This window comes from Anguilla rostrata, chromosome 7, assembly GCF_018555375.3.
Source record: "Anguilla rostrata isolate EN2019 chromosome 7, ASM1855537v3, whole genome shotgun sequence".
Classification (NCBI taxonomy): Eukaryota; Metazoa; Chordata; class Actinopteri; order Anguilliformes; family Anguillidae; genus Anguilla; species Anguilla rostrata.
Window position 1 is genome coordinate 47,442,472 of NC_057939.1, and position 21,447 is coordinate 47,463,918.

At 43.2% G+C, this 21,447-nt stretch overlaps 2 protein-coding genes across 5 annotated transcripts in view; both read right to left on the minus strand.

Annotated features, from left to right (window-relative positions):
• The window catches only part of LOC135259884 (PDZ domain-containing RING finger protein 4-like), a 135,309-nt gene extending 132,329 nt beyond the window's left edge, over positions 1–2,980 (minus strand). The window contains exons 1-2 of the mRNA XM_064344777.1: positions 2,000–2,980; positions 983–1,093 (exon numbers count right to left, since the gene is read on the minus strand). Of these exons, the coding sequence (XP_064200847.1) occupies positions 983–1,093; positions 2,000–2,407 (519 nt within the window). The 5' untranslated portion in view covers positions 2,408–2,980. The remainder of the gene's footprint in view (positions 1–982; positions 1,094–1,999) is intronic.
• A 5,184-nt stretch (positions 2,981–8,164) lies between these two features.
• The window catches only part of LOC135259886 (contactin-1a-like), a 64,616-nt gene continuing 51,333 nt past the window's right edge, over positions 8,165–21,447 (minus strand). For all 4 annotated transcript variants that reach the window (XM_064344793.1, XM_064344796.1, XM_064344794.1 and 1 more), the window contains exons 16-24: positions 18,893–19,054; positions 17,546–17,695; positions 16,797–16,867; positions 16,164–16,398; positions 14,713–14,816; positions 14,221–14,410; positions 13,486–13,604; positions 12,901–13,057; positions 8,165–11,244 (exon numbers count right to left, since the gene is read on the minus strand). In XM_064344793.1, coding sequence (XP_064200863.1) covers positions 11,168–11,244; positions 12,901–13,057; positions 13,486–13,604; positions 14,221–14,410; positions 14,713–14,816; positions 16,164–16,398; positions 16,797–16,867; positions 17,546–17,695; positions 18,893–19,054 — 1,265 coding nt within the window. In that variant the 3' untranslated portion in view covers positions 8,165–11,167. The remainder of the gene's footprint in view (positions 11,245–12,900; positions 13,058–13,485; positions 13,605–14,220; positions 14,411–14,712; positions 14,817–16,163; positions 16,399–16,796; positions 16,868–17,545; positions 17,696–18,892; positions 19,055–21,447) is intronic.

Genomic DNA, 21,447 nt, shown 5'->3' on the forward strand with positions numbered 1-21,447 from the left:
TGTATATAACATAATAAAATAATTTAAGTGCAGGTGACATCAAAATTCTCCCACACGACATTGTTTTGTCATAGGATAATATAAAGAAAATTTTTTAAACGTGTATAATCATGAGAGTTATAGAGCTAAATTTAAAGTTAAACAATATAGAATCATCAAATAACGGTTGCAATTTACTGAAACCTGGGAAAATATAAAGTGTATGATTGTGTGGTTTTTAATCAAAATGATCCAGACGCTGACGGGTTTAAAAGTAAGCTCAGTAAAACACGCACAGCTGATGATATACAAAGACACTGCCATTGTTTGCTGTTAATATATCCCCAGTCAAGCAAACAGGCCAGCGTTCACATCAGGTGCAGGATCAGCAAACATTATTTCATTTAAGAATCCAAACACAGGAACTGTCTTATCGATGCTCGGCAAAGAGTCAGACGGGCTCCAGGTCTCCCCAGACAGAAGTAGCCAAAATCAACACGCGCCCCGACGACAAGAATTCCATTTCGCCGGGACAACGGGGGAGGACATTTGCATCTGACCTTTTATCGAGGCGGACGGGGGCAGGACACGTACATCCCAGCCTAATGCCCGCTTTGGATCGCCGAATTAGACAAGAGATCTTATACCGAATAGAGAAATTTAAAAAGCGGGGGGGGGGGGAGGAGTAACGTCTGCCGACATGCTGCCAGAGAGCAGAGAGAAAAGGGCGACAGTGTGATGTTATCTGTCCGACCGCACGCCAAAAACCACCGACCGCACACACATCCAGTCTGAAGGCAAACATTTAAACAAAGGGGTACGAGAGACGGGGAGATGTGGAGAGATAGCGGGGCGGGGTTTATGGAGGACGGTGGCTTTGACGGGCGGCGGAACCGCTGTCGCTGCGGGCGATAAGGACCGGGGGGGGGCGGCCGCGTCGTCCGGTATGCGCTAGTCGCGTGGGCGTGGCCGAGTCCAGGTGCGCTGATGCGCTACGTCTTACCTGCGGGACGCGGTCCTTCGCCTGAAGCCCCTCCCTCTGTCCCGCCGGCTCCCTTTCGGATATGTGGGACACGGACACGCCCCCTGCCCCAGGGTCCAGCTGGGGCTCGTCCTGGAATATGCCCAACAGAAAAATAAGGTATTAGACAAGCACGCAGATGCTGCGGGTGTTATTTTGGGGATGTAAATCCGCAGTCCTGGAGGGCTTCACTGTTTGCAATGTTTTGTGGTTCCCTCACAAACAGCAGCTGATTCAAGCTACAGAAACGTGACGTGTGGACTCTTCAGCCAATCGACAACTTAAATTAAGTGATTTAGTGCCGAAGCACACTGCAACACAGCAGACACTGCGGCACTGTAAGACTGGGGTCGGACACCTTTGGGTAATGTGGTGCATTGGTGTCTGGTGTCCAGGAAAGACCTGCTAATTTCTGCTAATTTTTGCTATTACTAAGCACTAATTAAATAGGTAGTACATAGAAGTTAAGCACACTTATGTACATCTAGCTTAATTTGAAAGTCAATTTTTAAGTACTTCATAAAAAACTTAATTGGCCTATTTTAAGTACGCTGTAAAGATTTCCTGGAACTCTGCTTCGCAGAGTGCTCCCTCTGTGATTTTGACCCCCAGCGATTCTGTTTGTCAGCTGACAGACATGCTTAGACTTTCCTCAGGTCCACCCTGGATGACATCACAATCATGGCCTCCGCCCTGGATGACATCACAATCATCAGAAGACATCAGGGAAGTAAAAGCCGGATTTAAACCGCAGAACACTTTCTGCTTAATTTGTGTTGACATTAAGGTAACAAAGGTAATGGCACTGCATGACAGAACTTTTCTATAGAAGTCTTCAAACAATAAACATTTAACATTTTGTTGTTGTCAAAACATGTTAGATGACAATGTCAAGGACCACAATTTAACAAAAACTCTTTTTTTGTTTGTTTGTTTTTTTCTAATGAAGGCCTGTATGAAAGTTGTTTAGTAAATTGACCTTAGCAAATGTTGCCTTACCTTGCAAAGTCCAATCAGCTGTTCGGTAATGTCATTGATGTGAAGCATGTACTGTTGGAGTTTCTTCTGGTGGGTGACCGCAGTGAGCCTCGCTTCCTTATGCAGTGAGGTGACCTGGGCCAACAGGTGCTGTTCTCGCGCGTCCCACCTGGCCCTCCGCTTCAGTGCTTCATGCTGCAGCCTCGCGCTCCTGAGCAGCAGCGCCCCGTTCTCCGCGCGCAGCGCCCGCACGCAGCAATGGTCTCCATCACTCACGTCCCTTTGGAGCAAAACTAATCCGCATCCTTTCTGACACACACCGACCTCTTTGTATTGGCAGTCCGCGTCCGTGTGTGCGTCCATGTCCCGAAAGTTCAGAGCGTCACCGCACCTTCTGGTCCTACACTGAGCCGGATTGTTCTCACACATACCTGTATGTTTGGGGAATCCGGCTTTGTGCAGCTTCTGAAATGGTTGTAGTAATCTAAATGCTGAGTGGGTGAGTTATCGGTCAGTGGCAGGATCTTTGATGAGATAAGCGCTGAAGCGGGAAGGTCTCGTGCCGCAAAACCAAATGAATCAAACAAGACACAGAAATAGTTCCCAGCAGGACCGCGCAACAACGCGTGCAAACTTGTGAGCCCAGTTTGCAAATTAAGTCTTGAGTCGAACACACTGACGTCGCGTTGTAAATGTCAAGTCCCATCGTTTTCAGTTTTTCTGAATGAGCTTTAAATCATCCCAACTCCTTCCATTTCTAATGCGAACAAAACAATTACAATCTTATAAATCGGATGTTCCAAAGTTAAACTTCATCTGCTTGGAACAAAAGTTTCCAAGCCTACCGTATATAACCTAAAATCAGCGTCTATATTTTCTGATAGCAGCCTTGAACGAAACTATAACATCCCGTGCACGGTACAGGTAAAATATATAATAGGTTTTCAATTCAACATATGGGAGCTAAATTTAAAGTTTTATTTATGCTGAATAACTTGATATTCGTAACAGTAGGCTATTAGCGCAACGTTAGTGCATCAGATGAGGGAGAGCGTGCAGTATTAACGTTTCACCACCAGAGGCCGCACATATCTTCTTAAAATGCTTTTGGATTCAGCTCTGTACCTTTGTCTTTGAACTCCATCTGCATCTATTCAAACGAACGCAGCTATTTTCATACAAAAAAGTTAGTAGTTAGTGGAAGTTGTGTTTATTTATTTATTTATTTATTTAAAACACACATAACTGTCTGGTGCAATACTAACTTTTATTATTATTTTTATTTTATTTTATTTTTTGCATTTCTCGCAAAATACTTCGCTATTTAATACTGCATAATGTCAAAATAAAAGATAGTATTTTCAGGCATAAACCCTTTCAGTGTGAAATATTCCAGCTGATAGCATCGCCTTCCAGGGCTTGAGGAGATTTGCAGTAATAATGAGTCAACTTTTAAACTGCGCTTTAAGACTTTCATTAATAACCAAGGTAACTTGATCTGTTCTAGGGAAAACAAAAGTCTTCAAGGCTCTTAAAACTGGTCAGACTGGTCAGTGTGTTGTAAAACAATAACATTTTACTCGATATCTAAGCTAGCACGCCTCCAACAAATAAAGCCACAAAAACCTAATTACTCACATTGCACTTATTCATTAGGCATTCAGATAATATGGATCACAGGCCAATGTGTTTCAGCTACAAAGCTTTCTTCACTTTACATGTTTCCCACCATTGGCCAGAGAGGCTGTTTTTGTATTCAGATGTAGTTCAAAAGGACAATAACAGATTCCATTAAATTATTTATAGAAGGATCCATTGGTTAAAGAAGTTCAAGTGTGCCTTTCAGTATCAATGTTAACAGAGACTGCAAAGCTATAGGTGGCCAATGCAAACAGTGAAAGGTCCTATTGCAGCAAGGGAATGGATTCATATGTATCATTGAGATCAGCAGCAGCTCTAGATTCAGTACTGAATTCTAGTAAAACGAACTTAAGTGTTTTTCCATTTGTGCGGTAAAAATAAGCACAAGATACAGTGTAAACTGTGTGGAAGTATTCTACTTTAATGCAGACCTATTTCTCCAAACACGCATTTTAAATAATTGCCAGGTATACACACAGTGACAGCCCTCAGTCTGTCAGGTTCCTGTGTGCTGTCTCCTTGCCTACCAACAGGGGGCTCGTTAAGCAGACACAGAACACCTGCCTGAAATTGGGATCGTTAGTGGTGACGTGTAACACCTGGGGGAATCACAGACAGCACCTGTATAAAGGCAGCTGAAGCTATTCTTTTGTCTTTTACCTCCTCTTCAAGTTAACATGTTTGGGTCTGTTCTGGATTATGTGACTTTGGTTATGTTCTTTTGGCTTTACACATCTAACAGCACTGGTTGCACACAACCAAACACCCCTTTCCTACTGATCCTGCTGACTTACACACTTCATACCTTTTTTGTATTTGTTTAATACTTTAAGTTCATTGTTAAACCTTCAGTTTAACTCTTATAATCACGTGTCATCTCCCTCTTCTGTCCTTCCCTTGAGCTGGGTTGTGACAACACCGTTATCCATTTTTCCAGTAGAAGAAGGAAAGATTGATCTGGCATATGGATTACAGTGGTTTATGCAATGTTAACTATCAGGTTACCTTGTTACAATTCCTGTCTTCTTTTTAAAGTTTGAAGATCACTTTGTTGTGAAGGTTTTATTTAATTTAATTTATATTTAATCAGTCACAATAGATTTTTAAAGTAGCATATGAGTTTTACAGATATTGACACTATGATGAAATGCTTAAATGTTTTAGGCCTTGAATCTTAATCTTGAATCACTGAGTGTGGATCACTTTTTTTCTGGATATATTTTCGATACTGAAGAAAATAAAACCTTTGAAAACCCATTGTTTTGATTTATCACTGTAACCGAGATGAAAAATGAGAAGATGACAGCTTAAGCTGTGGGAGCATTATGCCGTTCTGCTATGACAAATCTGTGGGCATCAAAGAGATGCAGTATTACAGTGAGGTCAGAAGATGAAATCCCACAGCTGGGACTTCTGCAAGCTTCTCCTCATCTGACAGAGCGTTATCTGCCAACAGGAGACTGAGCTGTGTAACTTAGCATGATGGAGTACGTGGATTACTACTACGGCGACCAGGTTTCATTCTTACATTCTCTAGGCTACTGTTCTTGGATATTTACACTTATTTATTCAGCAGACGACAGTATCCAGAGAGACTTATAGCATAGTGCATGCAATAAGCTAGCGTGGACACCAGAATGGGTCAAATAAAGACTGATCTAAGCAAAGTATTACAGCAAAAAAATAAAAATAATAAACAAGCTGTAAATTAAAAAAAAAAACAGTGTAACAGGCAAGTACCAAAGAAGCCATAACATGACACCCATTTCGTGTGTTTAGTTTTGAATCAAATTTGACAGCGTACAGTACATTTCCTTCATTGTTGACTCTTAATGTTCCTTTAAATCATGTAGAGGACAAGTAACAAAGAATTGGTTTAAGATTAGCATCAGCAAGTCTCAGACGGACTCTGTTCATGAATAGTTTGTGGTTTTAAGATGCTGAAGAGACAATGTTCTTATACTGTGACAGACACACACGCAGAATGGCCAGTTCTCATAACTGGGGGATTCACAGTATAACATGCTCAGAGTAACTACCTCAGACTTGCTGGTATGTTTTTATGTGATAAATTTAAGAAGAGTGTTTAGTTTAACCCATCTAGACCTTGCAAGTAGTCATTGGCTACTAAATCATGCAGCTTAAATGGCTGTCGAATATAGTTTTCATAACTTCACATCATACACATGCCCACCAAAATTATCAGTCATATAACCGCTAGCAGAGTTCACATGAGGCCATTTGAGAGTTAAATATGTTGATTTTACACTGAACATTTTACTGAGTAATGTCCCAGCCTGATGTGAATGAAGTTCAGCATAAATAAAAGAAAAAAATATATAAAGCAACGCAAAAGTACACGGTCCACTTCCCATAATCTCGGCATGCTGTAAAAACCACAAGTACAGTAGGCAATTTTCCTATACTGTTATTCATCGTGAGTTCTGTTTCTCAAAGGCTGGTCTGAACGTCACCGCTGAGGTCACAATATTTATGAATTCTGCAAAGTCGAACTCGCGTGAACCGTAAAGCCTGAATTTAAATCATCAGTTAAGAGTCTCCTATGTCCGTTGACGTGCAAGAAAGATGAAAAAAGAGAGCGCTTCCGTGGTCCCCGACATATGGAAGAGTTTAAGATTGAAATCGGCGGCCCGTATCTCACAGCTGCGCGCGATCCAGTAGCCAACCTCCTGCGAGTGTGACAGAGCCGGGAGTTCCGCATGAAAGTAAGTGCTGTAAACCGGTCCACGTGCTCTAGCTGATAAAACGAGGCGGACTGCGTAAAACATAAAGCTTTCATATCTTAATCTCTATCTTGATGCATTATATAGGAAGGGAATGACATAATCTCCCTCTTTCTCTTTTCTTTTTAAAATTTCCATTCTCTATGTGACTCTGTTGGACACTTTTCAAATACAAACCAGGGTTACCATTCCTGAAAAAGCATTTCTCACTTGGTATCTTGGCACAATCATTTAAAATGGCTAAGGAATTGCAGAGTTAATAAATGAAAATGGTTGTATCGCAAAAACAGAAATACATTAATGTAACCTTTCTTCCACATGTCTACAGGATGTGCCAATCCAGTCCAGTTTGTGAACCCTTCTTCAATTACATAAAAATGAATGAATGAATAAAATAAATAAATAATTTCATAAGTCCCACATCAAAAATTGAATACATTTCATAGAACTGGCTAGATCTTAATAGTCTGTTTAATTTTCATTTAATGTTCAACCTTATCTGAATATAGCAAAACATACAGAATTTTATAAGACACAATTTGGTTTATGCATTGTAAACTATAATGAACAAAGTTATTGAGATCATAGATATATCATTTTTTCAGATTTTGTTAGTTTTAAAAATGTCCAGTTTCTCTGGTAAATTGAATGGCCGCCTATTCCACTTAAATGAAAGCATATAATCTCAGAAAAAAAGCCTCCATAAATGCTTCCCCATCTCTTGCCATCAAGTGCTCTGCTGTTCAGTCCCAAGAAGTCCATTATTATTTTTGGAAGTACATTTGTTTTCCACAAATTCCCATATTCCAACTGTTCCACTTCTAAAAGAAACACACATCGCATTCCATTACCAAACCTCAGGCCCTGCCCAATATGTTTTAATAGCCCTTCTAAATTATATTAAGATTATAATAAGGGTTCAGTTCCATCCGTAGAAATAAAAAATGTTCCATAAAAACCATTTAGAAACAAAAAGAACAGAAATATTGTCTGAGGAAATTCTTACAAGTTCATAATTCAAATGACAGTTACCAACACAGCCATGTTCTTTGCATCTGTATGCATTTTTGTTGGATTGCTGACAATTTTCATTTTTCATAATATTAATAGGCTTGCTACTCTGTGCTGTTCATTAGGGGATTGCATTCCACAAGGATTCAATGAGCTTCTTGTTCTCTTGTTTGGGGAGACGGTGTTAAGGGGTGTAGTAATCAAATGGGTAACTGTATCTCATCAAGAGCATCAGTTTCAAAAGAAACACAATCCATCACCTAGATGCAAAGCAATCACCTCAGTGATTACACATCTCTGCTACAGATGTTTATGATACCAGCAAGAGATATTTCCAGATTAAATTGCTTTTGAGGTTTAGATACTATAATTCTCCTCCTTTCTGTCACTCTTAAACAGTAGGCTGCTGTTTCATAATGAAGCAGAGTATTTGAAATAAAATACTATTTTGTTCCGGAATATCCTTGCACTCTCACAGAAAATAATCAGAGATTTTCAATCCACCCATTCCACCCTGACATCTGTGTCATTGATCATACATTTTGTAGCATATGTAAAGAGGTACCTAAGGATGATTCAAGCCAGATGTAGGTAAACCACAATCACCACCATTTTAAATTCAACCAGGAGGAAGCAGGCAATATATGCACATGGATACAGCATAACCAGGTTAATAACTGACATACAGTTTACATAATACAACAGATAATCCCAATCATCACATGCAGATTTGACTTTTTTTTTTTTTTTTTTTAAACAGTGATGATAAGAGGTAAAACACAGAACCAGATTTGGTTTTGTCTATATAAACTTTAATTGAGAAGACTGGCTTTATTGAAGCAAATACCGTAATACAGAGATTAGGCTCATCTACATTATTTTTTTCTGACAGAGAAGAGTTTCACTCACACGGGTGAATGTTCAGTCCACAAAAGGCGGGCCGGATCTAGCCGATCAGTACGTGAGTCCGTGTGCTGCAAGAGACGAAGCTTTCGTTTCCGACTCGCGCGCAGTAAGATGTACCACTTTGTCTGCGTAGCATAGATCGCAAATTTAAAGGCATTCATGCATTTGGCAATTTTCTCCAGAGACTGGTTGCGTATGTAGGGAGCAGAAGAAGCACTTTGTGATGGCGTCGATATAGTATCTCACAATGCGTATGGCGCACCATTGTTAGTCGAGTTGAAAGGTGTTTGCGCATGATCTAAATGGAATGTATCTTTCTTTAAATTTTAATGGAACAATTATACATTTACTTTGTCATTCAAATGGCAAGTCACGCCAGAAATGAGCAATGACCAGTAAAAATTAGGAAGTCTGATGGGACAAATCTCTGAACAACGTCCTTGTCATCCTTCATATTAAAAGACAAAAAAGATTAGTACAAAAATCATAATGTTAACAAAGATATTTTTCAAAATGGAGGTGTACATGTAGTGTGGCTTCTCCAGGTTAATCAACAGATTAGTATCTTCCTTTTACTTGTTCTATGCGACAGTAAACACTATGCCTAAGGACCAGGTTGAAGCATTAAAATGGCATTCAAAGCTAGTCATCGTTGAAGCATCAGACATTGCACTATGACTTTAGCCAGCTGTGTCACAACCACTGCATAATGTCAATAATCACACTCGGACTAAAACATTAAGGAAAAAAAAAAAGAAAAAACAGTAATAAAATAAAACATCAACATTCTTTACACAGCACCAGCATGGAACACAGAAAACCCCAAAGTTACAGTCAAAACAAACACCCGCTTGTGCTCTGAGAATCGTACCTTACTGCAGGGGTACATTAATCTCTACTGCAGTCCAGGCAATAGACAACCACAGCTAACACACAACATTCTTACAATATTGCTGCAAAGCTGTAGCAACTTTATCGTGGCGATAGCAACGCTGAGGAAACGATTGTCAGCTGTGTCACAGCTGACATGGCAGTAGAACCTCTGGACAGCCTGCCCCTAGCCTAAAGGGAGTAGGCTGAAACATGGATAAGATGGTCCTGATGTCACCGTGCTCTTATAACAGAAAGCAGCTCCACCAATCACGTTCATAGCAACCAATAGAACAATACATGCTGATTGGTGGACACTTTCCAGCTACTTCCTGGTAATTCCCACAGGGATTCAGAAGTACAGCCGAAAAGAATCCACCAGTCATTGTTGTCATTGTTCTACTGGTTGCCAACATCTCAGCTATTGGTTAAGCTTCTCTCTGCTTTCTACGATTAAGGTGATGCCCTTTCAATTATGTAAGTGTCCCAGAAGTTATGCAAGTCTCCCAAACTTAAGCCACAGCTCCTGTGGTCCCCAAACCTTGCAGAATCACTCCATTAGAGTTCACTATCACTGACCAAGTCTATTTTATGGAAATCCCCTGAAAGATTATCCAGCTTGTGTAGTTCACTGAAACAGAACACAGTTTGAGCAGGCTGTGGCTGTCTGCAAAAAGACCAGCACTGTTCCTCATTATTGTCTTCATAGTTTTTCTGTATTCACTTTTATAACCCTAAATATCTTCTGCTTGATAATACAGATCAGCTTCATAATACAGATACAAATTGTTGTTGTTGTGTGTGTGTGTGTTTATGCATGCAGTTACAGCACAATTTATTTCTACTTACCTGTTTGTTAGTAGTCCCACTAGAATGGAGTATAAGCATGTATTCTACCTATTGTATTTTAATTTAACATTTATTAATCCAATCACTTAAGAACAAATTCTAATTTATAAGGACACAGTAATGGAAGAAATTGTATCCGTAACAGACCTGCAACTTTTTAACACCTTGATGTTAACAAAAGTAGGCTTTTGTATGCATTGCAGTACCACATAATATGCTGTACAATTAAATGCCTGTTATTGTTATTGTGGAGTGTAATGTCAGCCGGAATCATGGATGGATGTTTGTTTTGACTGCATCTCTGCAAGGCAGGGATCTCAAACTCCAGGCCTGGTGGGGGCGCTGTGTCTGCAGGTGTAACTCCAGTCCTGGAGGGCCATAGTATCTAACGGTGGTTTCCTTTCAATCGGTGGCCAATTTCGGCCTTGGAAACAAGGTGTTTGGACTCTTCAGTCAATCAGCAACTTGCAGAAACACACCCAAAACCAGCAGACACCACAGCTCTCTGGGACTGTGAGTTTGAGATTCTTGCATTCGAGAGAAGGGCGCTTCATTCTGTAATGAAGGGGAAGAACCCATTGACCATTTTTTCAAACGACACATAAGACAAATCCAGTTCCTCTTACTCTTATCCTTTGAAACTATACATTTTCTAATTTGACATAATGCTTTAAATTGTGAATAATTTATTTCCATTAGAGCTTTTTATTTTATTTATTTATTTTATTTTTAACATGGCATTCTATAGGGCCGCCACAGCCCCTTAGCTGGGACTACATTATGGTGTGGAGGATGAATCCCAAAAGCGTTGCTGAGTTCATTACTCACTATTTCACCCCACAAGAGTAAGTGGTGCAGCTGTAAATTATCAGTGTATATAAGGCATACTGAACAAGTTAAAAGAACTCCTTTGATCCTCCTCCGGTGAGATTTCTTAGGTACTACACAGTAGGGGGGATGTCCTTGATGTATTTTGTCTGTTCCCAATTCTCCAATTCTTTTTTTGTTTTTTGTTTTTTTTGTTTTTTGTGACGCATCTTTTTCCACATCAGTATTCCGGGGAATGCCGTATTTGGCGGCTGGGCGAGACCTTGGAAAGCAGTGGAAGGAGCCGAATCCGCGTCGGCGCCGTACGCACAGAGTCCTGGAGCGGCGGCGGCGGCTACACTCAGAGTCCCAGCAGACAGAGAGAGAGGAGGAGGAGGGCGATCAGGCTGAGGGACTGAGCTGCCATTACTGCCCCACCTGGAGAGAGCAGAGAGAGAGAGAGAGAGAGAGAGAGAGAGAGAGGGATTACTGTACACCAGCACTGTGTGCGCTCACACACACATATACATACAGACACACACACTCACGCATGCACGCACACACTCATATACACACATACTCACACACACACGTATATTTACACAAACACACACATGCACACACACTCACACACACATACACACAAACACAAATGCACATACACACAAATACTCTGTCACACACATATACACACACACACATACACACACTCATACTCACACACACAAACATGCACATACACACACACATCAGGACTTAGGTGTCTAGAGTCAAAATAAAGTATTCATAAACACACTGATAAGGTCTCACAAGCCTGGAATTGCACCAAAACATTCAGCCACTCTAATCACTCCTCCGCAGAACGCATCCTTTCCTTTAAACACAGTTGGACCAATGCTGTAATTTGCATATTCCGTGACATAAAGGGTCAATCAATATTGTCTTGGAATCCTGGAAGCAGACAGTATCCATGGTGACCTCATGTACGGATTATCTTAACTACTCCATTTATCAAAAAGTGTTCATTTGAACTCCCCCCTCCACCCCCCGCCCGCCAACGGCCAACCCCCACCCCCACCTCGCCCCCCCCCCATGCACCCCCCCTGCCAGACCCGCATCCCCAGCCACCATGAAATCAGCTGTCGGGTGCTTCCAGGCCCATCGGTAATGGACATCACGGTCTCTTCCTGCTTCCCGCGGTCGGTGGGATCAATGACAGACAGGCAGCCCCGCCTCCCACAGGAGCTAATGCATGCTGGGACCGAGCAGTCATGGACTGCAGGCGCGGGCTCTCGTTCCGCCCGTTCCTCGCACATAAATTATGAGAATGTCAGCGCGCGCCTCCACGCGCACGGGGCTAGGTGCTGACTGATGAGTCGCACTCGACACGTTAAAAAAAAAAAAACTCCAATTTATACTGAATAATTCTGCCACTCAAGCGTAGGCTGAAAACCTGTGGCGAGAAAAAAAAAGAAAAGAAAAATTCACCGTTTTCAAAACCGAAAGGTGAACAGTTTTTTTCCGAACTGTGTTCAATTTTCCGGGCTCCAGCTCCAGAGTGGAGCATTCACAGATGCAGTTTACGGACCAGCAAAAATACCCCCCCCCCACACACACAAAAATGAGAAGGTATGCTGGCCACAGCAGTCTCAGCGTTCCTTTCCCTCCTTTGTGTCGCCGGACGAGCTCCGGACGAGCTCAGGATTTTCAATTTCAGACGACAACCTTCAGTTTGCAGAGTACGTAAAACAGATGAACGAAATTGAAGAAAATATTAAACCCACCCACCCAAAAAAAGTTAAATATCAATCTACAAAATGAAGTGAATTGGTAACCATGCTGCTGTATTACCATTTAGCCAGATCCCTTCACAGAAATGGAACACACACCAATTTACTCTACTGCATAATTATAATGACAAATGTATTTTACAGGAGTGTAATTTTGCATGATGTCTGAAAGTGGTAATCATGTCCATTTGCCAATATATTGCACAGTGCTGGAATATGTTGACGGGACACAGGAGTATTATTTAAATATATTTTCACGTATATTTTGTTTCGGTGAGGCCAGTGATATGGTTTCCTAGGTTACCTGAAATGCGCACTGCGGCCACTGCTCCGTCCCCCCCCTCGCTGTGAGCGCGGACCTCCACCACGTAGTCCCCCTTTATAGGGGCGGGGAGGTCTATGTAGTGTTTTCGGGTGGTGTACAGGGTCCCCGTCTTGTGGTCCGCCTGCCTGTACAGGACCTGTCGACGCAAAGGAGGGAGACAAAGACAAATAAAGCGGCCATTCTGCCTTTCCGGAACATTCCAAAATGCAGTAATCAGAGCCAAAAAGGAAAAAGATGGCAGGATGTCACAGTTGTTTTGTTCTTGACCCGATCGTTGTATCCCAATAAATGCCTTTATTTGCTTGGCATATTTTTTTCATCCAGTGCAACTTACACAGCATACAGATTTAAACACTACGGGAACAACCTCAGAGCTACAGGAGCAGTTTCCTAACTGTTATGTTGATGTTCACATTATGTTATGTGATGTGCTATGTGATGATAATGAAACTGAACGCCCGCAGTTAAAGACACACTCGTGCCATGCTGGCAGCAGATGTGATTCTCACTGGGTAGGGGGGGTGGGGGGGGTGTGGCCACAGGATGGCGCTAGCCCTCACGCACCTTGTACCCCTGTATCGTGGACTCGTTGGCCAGAGGCACCACGTGCTCCCAGGCAATGTTAACCGTGGACTTGCTGGTGCTCATTTTCTTGCTGATGATTTTAGGAGCCTGACTTGGAGCTGTAGAGAGAGAGAGAGAGATACAGTAAGAGCACAGTTAACAAACACAGGCCAGCCAGCAAACATGTAACACCCGCTAGCCGCCCGCCAACCAGTGCTATGCTAATCAATACTACATCAGTCTGCTAGCGGACAGTCGGAGTAAAGCAGGTGATGCTAGCGATGACATCAGCAATTAAAGATGGCAAACTGGTGAAAGTTCCTGCCCTTAACAGACTGCTGTAGGGCCAGAGAGGACACTGATGGCTGTTCTACAGTTACTTGACTTCTGGGAGGAGATGTTAATTAAGGATATAATGAAAAATTGTTAGAATGAGAAAATAGCAGCAATTACAATCTATTTTAACTGGATTTTTAACAGGGGCTTTTTGTAACCATGGCTTTTAAATGAATGCAAGTGAATTATGGGCAATCTCTTAATTTGCCAAACTGCGTTTGTGAAGACTGACAAACAAACAACCACATTTACTCGTGACTTTAAGTTAAGGACGAATGTTGTTTACTGAATCCTGGCCAACATCTACTTTAAATTCCCTTCAAACAAAAAAACGAAACATAAAAACATATTTTCAGTCATGTTCCTCTAACTGTGACTGAAAGTGAAGTGGTCACTTACGCGCTTTCTTGGTGTAGACCTCGAAGACGTCGCCGGCGGGGCCGAATCCGGCCGTGTTGAACGCCCGCACCTCGATCAGGTAGTGGGAGTTGGGCTGCAGGTTCTTCAGCTCGATGTGTTTCTGTGACGCCGGCACCTGCACTCTGTGAGAGGAGGCCTCGTTGTCATGGTGCTTCCGCCAGTACCTGACCTGGAAGTGGAAAAGCAGGGGTCAAAAGTCGCAAGAGGTCAGTCATAGAAATTCTAGCAGTAATTATATCAATAGTAAAGGTACTATTAACAAAAACATCAAATAATAATAATAATAATAATAATAATAATAATAATAATAATATAATTCAATTATATCGTATCATTTCACCCTAAAAATGTAGGAGATCTTGCATCTGCTGAACCTTGAGTTGGGATGCTAGTGGTAGAGGGGTAATGAACACAGCCTTTTACAGAACACTGTGCAACAGACAAAGTTACCCAGAAGCCAAAGGGGCTTACCTGGTAGCCCTCCACCACCGGCTGGTCGACGGGCTGCCATGACACCCGGGCCTCGGTGGCTGACAGGGTCTCCGCCTCCACCTTTGCAGGGGCCTCGGTGGGAACTTGGGGGTGGGGACAAAATCATCTGAGCAGTCTGACAGTGTCACATGGTACTGAAGTCAAAATGTCACCCAGCCAGAGCCGGGGAGAGGCAGTTTCACACCTCGTGAACATGCAGAGCACTCAGCTCTGGAAAATGCAGACTGCAGACTCAGCCCATAGCATGGGCTTACTATTACAATATTATAACACCAGATTAGCAAAAGCTTGATGATAGCAGGGTGTTAAGCTACACAGAAGTTATTTTAACTCTGAACAGTTACTATAACCCCAAAGGGGAAAAAATGTACTCTTTTAGAGTTTACTGAACAGTGAGCATTTCCCTGAGGTAATGTGCTATTCAAATGCATTCTTGTGAGAAATTCAGGCCTTGTACGCCTGAGTTAGCACAGCTTGTGTTGATTTAGTCTGTCAGGTGTGTAAGTGTGTCACTGTTTAATCAATCAGGTGTTTGTTTGAATGTATTCCTGTATTTATTTTGTGTGCACTTATGTATTTATCAGTCCTTTAAACCAGACAGGAGGACGGAGACAGGGAAGGTGTCCTAAACCCACATTCTGCAAAAGTCACACCCCACTGCACATGCTCTGTCTGTGCTGTGAATACCTTTGGCCTCAAATTAAATCTCAAAACTGGGCAGAGGACCAAGTATGCGTCAAATCGTTCAGCGCTCGTACTTTTCAGGAGCATCGTCAAGGAAACAGTTTTTCATTAAACGGCGGCGTCTCAGGTCCATGACAGCTTGTTTGTCTTTCAGTAATGCTTAATAACCTCATCGAATGCTCCACATTGCTGGAGGAATTATGAGCGCACGGTTATTATTATTACACATAAAGATTAAATGCACTTTGAGGAAAAAGGCCTTCATGGCATTAAAATTCTTTGTATTTGAAAATACAATCATCTCAGTTGCATGGTCTAGGGAACACACTGGCATTAATGAATGCAGTGATGATTCTTCAGCCAAAAATTTTCAGTGGTGCACTTTCCAGTTGCATGTGATGTGTGGCAGTTGTATGTGATATGGGGCAGTTGTATATAACATGGGGCAGTTTATGTAATATGGGCCAGTTGTATGTGATTTGGGCCAGTTGTATGTGATTTGGGGCAGTTGTATATAATACGGGGCAGTTTTTCTGTAATATGGGACAGTTGCATGTGATTTGGGGCAGTAGTAGAGGTGTAGGAAATTAGGGGCAGTCGTAGAGTTACGTAATTAAGTAAATCCAACAATTAATTTGTTTGAGTGGAGGACAGTTTGAGGTTTGAGGTATTTCATGTGTTTAATGTAGCTGTACTCTGATTGGACGTGAAGCGGCTGTGTGTTTCCCTCCGTGCCTGGCGCTTACCGTCCTGGGCCGAGTAGATGACGGCGGTCAGGCCGTAGGGCCCCTCCCCCTGGCTGTTGTAGGCTTTGACCTTCACTAGGAACTCCGTGGCTGAGGGGATGGAGGTGTCTTTGTGGATGTAGTGCCTGGCCTCCGCGTCGGCCACCATCACCTTCATCCACTCCGGGCTGTCGCGGGGCTTGAAGGCCACGATGTAGCCGAAGTTTGACCCGTAGTAGTACTTCGGCTGAACAGGCTGCGGAAAGGTTCAGGGGGGACACGTCAGCGGAGTGGGCCGGCCAGGCTCAGCCAATCACAATAAGAGGAGGACGGGTGAGGAGCTCTCTGTCAGTTGCCTCTGGGTGCACACACCAACATTAACACTACTGCTACTACAACAACAACAACAACAACTATTACTACTACTACTATTATACTATACTATACAGAATAACTATTTATAAAGATAAAAGAAGAAGAAAAGTTATGATAAAAGCCAATAAACAAATAAAAGAAAAAAAGAAGAAGAAGAAGGAAGAAGAGAAGAAGAGGAAGAGGAAGAGGAAGAGGAAGAAGAAGAAGAAGAAGAAGAAGAAGAAGAAGAAGAAGAAGAAGAAGAATAAGAAGAAGAAGATCCTGAGAGGCAGCACCTACCGTCCAGGTGATGGTCAGCTCCTTGCTAGCCCCGCCCCCTCCTCCGATGTCCGAGGGTGCGACCACTGGAACTGCACGGAGAACGAGAGAGCGTGACTTCCCAGGTGTTTCCTACAGGGGGCGCTGTGGAACACTGCCACACTGCTGCTCAACCTACACCATGCACCCGGGCCTGTACATCTGCCAAGGCCAACCCCTTACTGTTAGCGTAGGTGTTCAGCCACTGAACGCAGGGGCCAAGCCCTCCTCGTCTATTCGCACAGAATAAAGCCTCCTCTCTCTCTCCATTCAGGGTCAGTACTCTCCAGCTCCCAACATGAATTTAAAAAGCTACAGAGAGTGACGCATCACTGTGGGCCCAGAGGAAGGCTTATCCAAATGAAAATTAAGACACGAGCTTCCGCAGTTATGAAGCAGAATTTCACACAGGTTAGCATAAAGAACCACCCAATGGCAACGAGAGAGAAAGCTGCGTAATGAGTCTAAAATGACTATGGCCTGGATTTAAACAACATGTGTCCTTACACACAAATAAGTACTAGAGATCATTTCTAATCTTATCTAAAAAAAAAACCCTAACTTTCAACTGGCAAGTTATTTGGCAAGGTGATTGCTGAACTCAGCAAACAAACTGTGTGTGTAAAGGAAATAAAAGACACTTGAAGGCATTTATTTGTAAATTGAGCTTAAGGATAAATGTTGATTGAATCCAGGCCTAAATGTCTTAAGCAAACATGTCAGCCCCCCACCTGCTTCTCTGGTCCTGCTTTTGTGGGAGGGGCTACTGGGATCGCCCGTCCCGAGGGTGTTGGTTGCGATCACCCGAAATTCGTACTCCGTCCAGGGTATCAGATCGACCACGGTGGCCGTCTCCGCGTTGCCCTCCACGTTGAGAGGAGCTGAAAAGGAGAAATGGAAGGGGGTCGCACACTGACGCAACGCAGCACGTGCGTCTGAAGCCAGCCATTCAGCGCTCCTCCCCAGCGACGTGCTGTTAAAGGTCATATTATAGTAAAGCGCACCAAATGGACAGTGACAAGCGTGTGCGTTGTCTGCACTGATAACCGTGACCTACACAATGACTCAAGGGGAAGCCACAGCTGATAGAGCTCTGGGTTCCACTGCTGATACGGGAAGAGATCGTGTCATTGGTGACATCACTAAAACCTTGGGAACAGAAACAATTGCTGATTTTTTCTCTTTTACCAACAAAGAAATTAAGGGTTTTTGTCATGAGGAGCTTTATAAAGTGCCATGAGACATTTATGGCACTTACGGCTGGACGAGAAATTTTGATATTGTATGAAAAACAAAAAAAAAACAAATAAAAAAGGGAAAAATGGTGCGAGGTATTCGCACAAAACTGACAATACGGCACCAGCTGTGAAGAAGCTGGTCTCTCAGCACCAGGACTCTTTCTATTTGAGTGACTGAAACTCTCTTTTTTTTGCTCCCTCTTCAGCAGTGCCATGACAACAGCCGACAGTCGTCATGTCGACAGTAGTCGACGACGACGTCAACTGTCAAAACGGTGTCAGTCTGCCTGGCATTTGAAAGCCAGCAACGAAAACCATGGTGTTTAGCCCTGGCTTATCATTGGCTAAAGCTATTAGGAGGGTGACAGAGGGTGAATGTGATTGCCGCAGAAGCCAGTGCACGCTCACTGGCATCACAGATCAGGTGACCCGCTGCAGTGGAACAACAAAGACCTTGCTGAGCAGTGGGGAGGGGTCATGTGATCCATTTCTGATTTGATGCCACCACAATTAGTTAAGAAATTGGTCCTCTGTTGGTGACAAATACAGCAACTCCATATAGTGTAATATTTCAGGACCCTATATGTAGATAAAAATCTTTACATTTACTCACTTAGCAGACGCTTTAGACCGAAGAGACTCCCAAGCTTATTATGGCAAACAGCACCAAGGGCCAGATTTACCAAGACCTTTAGCATGTGCAAAATCCTTTAGCATTCACAAGACCAATAGATTTAAAAAAAAAAAAATTTAAACTGGACGGTATAATTTGGTCTCAAAGGACATCCCCAGATGTGCCTGCTGTTGCATGCGCTGGCCAGCAGGGGGGAGCAGACTCACAGGTGGTGGCGTTCTTCCACTCTTCAGGATCCAAGGAGTCTCTGTACTGGATGGTGTACTTGGAGATGGGGCTGTGGTTGTCTGTCCCTCTGCTCCAGACCAGCTTCACCGACTTGTCCTTGACCTCCTCCACCTTCACCCCACCTGGGGGCCCGGGGGGGCCTAAACAAGGTGAGAGAGGGAGGGGAGGCCATGTTTAAATTTTCCAGCTAAACATTTGTAAAGCACAATTTGTGTGTTTGCTGATGCAACATTGTAGAAAAAATAGCATTGAAGCTTTTGTCCTACTTGGGTACATAACCTCAGCTTTATCACAATATATCCAGCTCTGTGAAATCAATATGTGCGTCGTAAATTGTATGTTGCTGTAAATTGTATGCAAATATATATTTCCAGTCACGTGGCGTTGCAATTACCTACTAAAATATTTAAGAGTGGCTAGAATTTAAAAAGGCATGCCTCATGCCCGATTTCAGATACATTCATAAAAATGCCCGCATCTCCTGACGGGTAGGCAAGGAGGACATGACTAACTTTACAGCAGGTGAATATCAGACATGTGGAACTGGCACATATTGACAACGGCACAGTGCTGGTGAAGGGAGGCACGTGCTCTGCTGAATGCTGCCTCTCACCACTCCGCACCGCTTTCTGAAGCGCGGTGAAGGTGTCAACGGGCCATCGGCATTGAAGAGGCCCCTTTTCAATGGAGGGGAAAAAACAGCAGCGTGCTCTCTATTCAATCTCCACACAAAAAAAAAGCTTTTCAATTTATTTTTATGCCTCACCCCGCCCCCCTCCCCCTCCCTCTCAGAACTCGAATGCTCAGTCATATTTATGGGCCCATCTCACTGCGGTGATGTCGTCTGTCAGTGGGCAGGCTGTAGAACAGCACACACCAGCGAAGCGAGCGTGGGCAGCCGCCTCTCTGCCCGTCACTCCGCTGTCAAACTGTCAGGACTGACGCGGTCTCCGCGCCGGGGAACCGCGCCGCTCACGCAGCCGAGACAGGCAGACCGCCGCCACCTGACTGGCCACAGGGGGGCGCTCCAGAGCCGTGAGGTGGAGTGGTTGTATACTTCCAAAAAACAAAACCCCTCCCTTCCTCCCTGGAGTGAAGCTAAGGGCTAGGGAGGATCACTCACCTCACTGAGGGGCTGTCAGCCACGGGACACTCAGGATCACATGCAGAGCCACACCGCGTGTAAACTCATGAGAACGTGGGTTTGACATGATGGGTCCCCAAATGACAACATGAGAACACAGCATGTCCCCACATGGCACTCCCATTCACACCGGTTTGGTTTTGGTTACCGTACTTTTACACCAGTTCCTCAAACGGATACAGCATGCGGGCCCCATCATTCTGTATCAATTTACAGCAAGGTGGGGAATAATTGCATTTCATATCAGTAGGATTTTATACAGGGGCACTTTCAGAAAGACGCACGTTACAGAAAAATCAGCACGGAAGGAAAGTCTGGACATGAACCCCCAAAAACCATAAAGTCATGTTAAAAAGAGAACGGAAGCAGTGGAGAGAAAAAAAAAACCTCTCAAAGGAGCCAAACTTAAAGGGTGGGCTCCTGCTCTGCTTCCCCCCCTGGCAGCAGCGCTTCAAATTCTGGGCTCAAGGGTAATGGGAAGGTGGTGCGGACCCTACTGGGGCATGCAATCACAGTGGCTTAGAAGACCACAGCACAGGGAGGTAGACAAGATGGTTAAAAAAAAAACAGTGTGACTCATACCTCTAGTATGACAGCGTTGTTCAGAGTTCAGAGTTGTTTGATAGCCTCTAACAAATCCGCCATTGTCATAGCACCAGTTTTTTTTTCTTTTCTTTTTTTTTTGGTCCCCTAAAGTCAGCACAAGGGCCCGTAACTGAATTTAACGGTGTTGGTTTTTACAAATGACTTGGAACTAAAGGCTTCCTGACTGCGAGCTATTTCGGTTACGCCTTGTCCAATTTGAAGCCCGTAATGTTTCATGGAGCGATCATCGCACCTGATGCTCCCCAGCAGGAGATATTTTATAGCGTCAACGCCTGTAGCCAATAATAACTTCAGAAAGCATATGGCGTATGGACGTGCCACAAAAAAAGACAGATTGCTGCGATACTTGGAAGCTGACAGAAAAATAAAAAAGGAGTGCTAAATGCCCTTTCAGAGAGAAGGAAAGGAAGAGAGAGAGAGAGAAAGATAGTCAGAGTGAGAAAGAGAGAAATAGTGAGAGACAAATAGAAGGAGAGAAAGAGATTTAGGCAGGAAAATTGTGTGAGGGCAAGAGAGAGAGAGATAAATAAAAGTTAATGAAAGAGCCCAGCTTGTCTACTTTCCATGAGACTCAGAGTTAATTTAAGACTCAGCTATAACGGAATATGTATTCACACGTACATGCTCTGCTGACATATTTACATATGCTGCCATCCATCCATTTCAATTTTATGAGTGAAAATGGCTTTGGTGACAATTAAGCAGGGCAAGAGTTATTTAACCCATTAACATTCATGACTCCAACCTTTCATAAGGACACTCCTGAATGAAGGTTTTAATTGT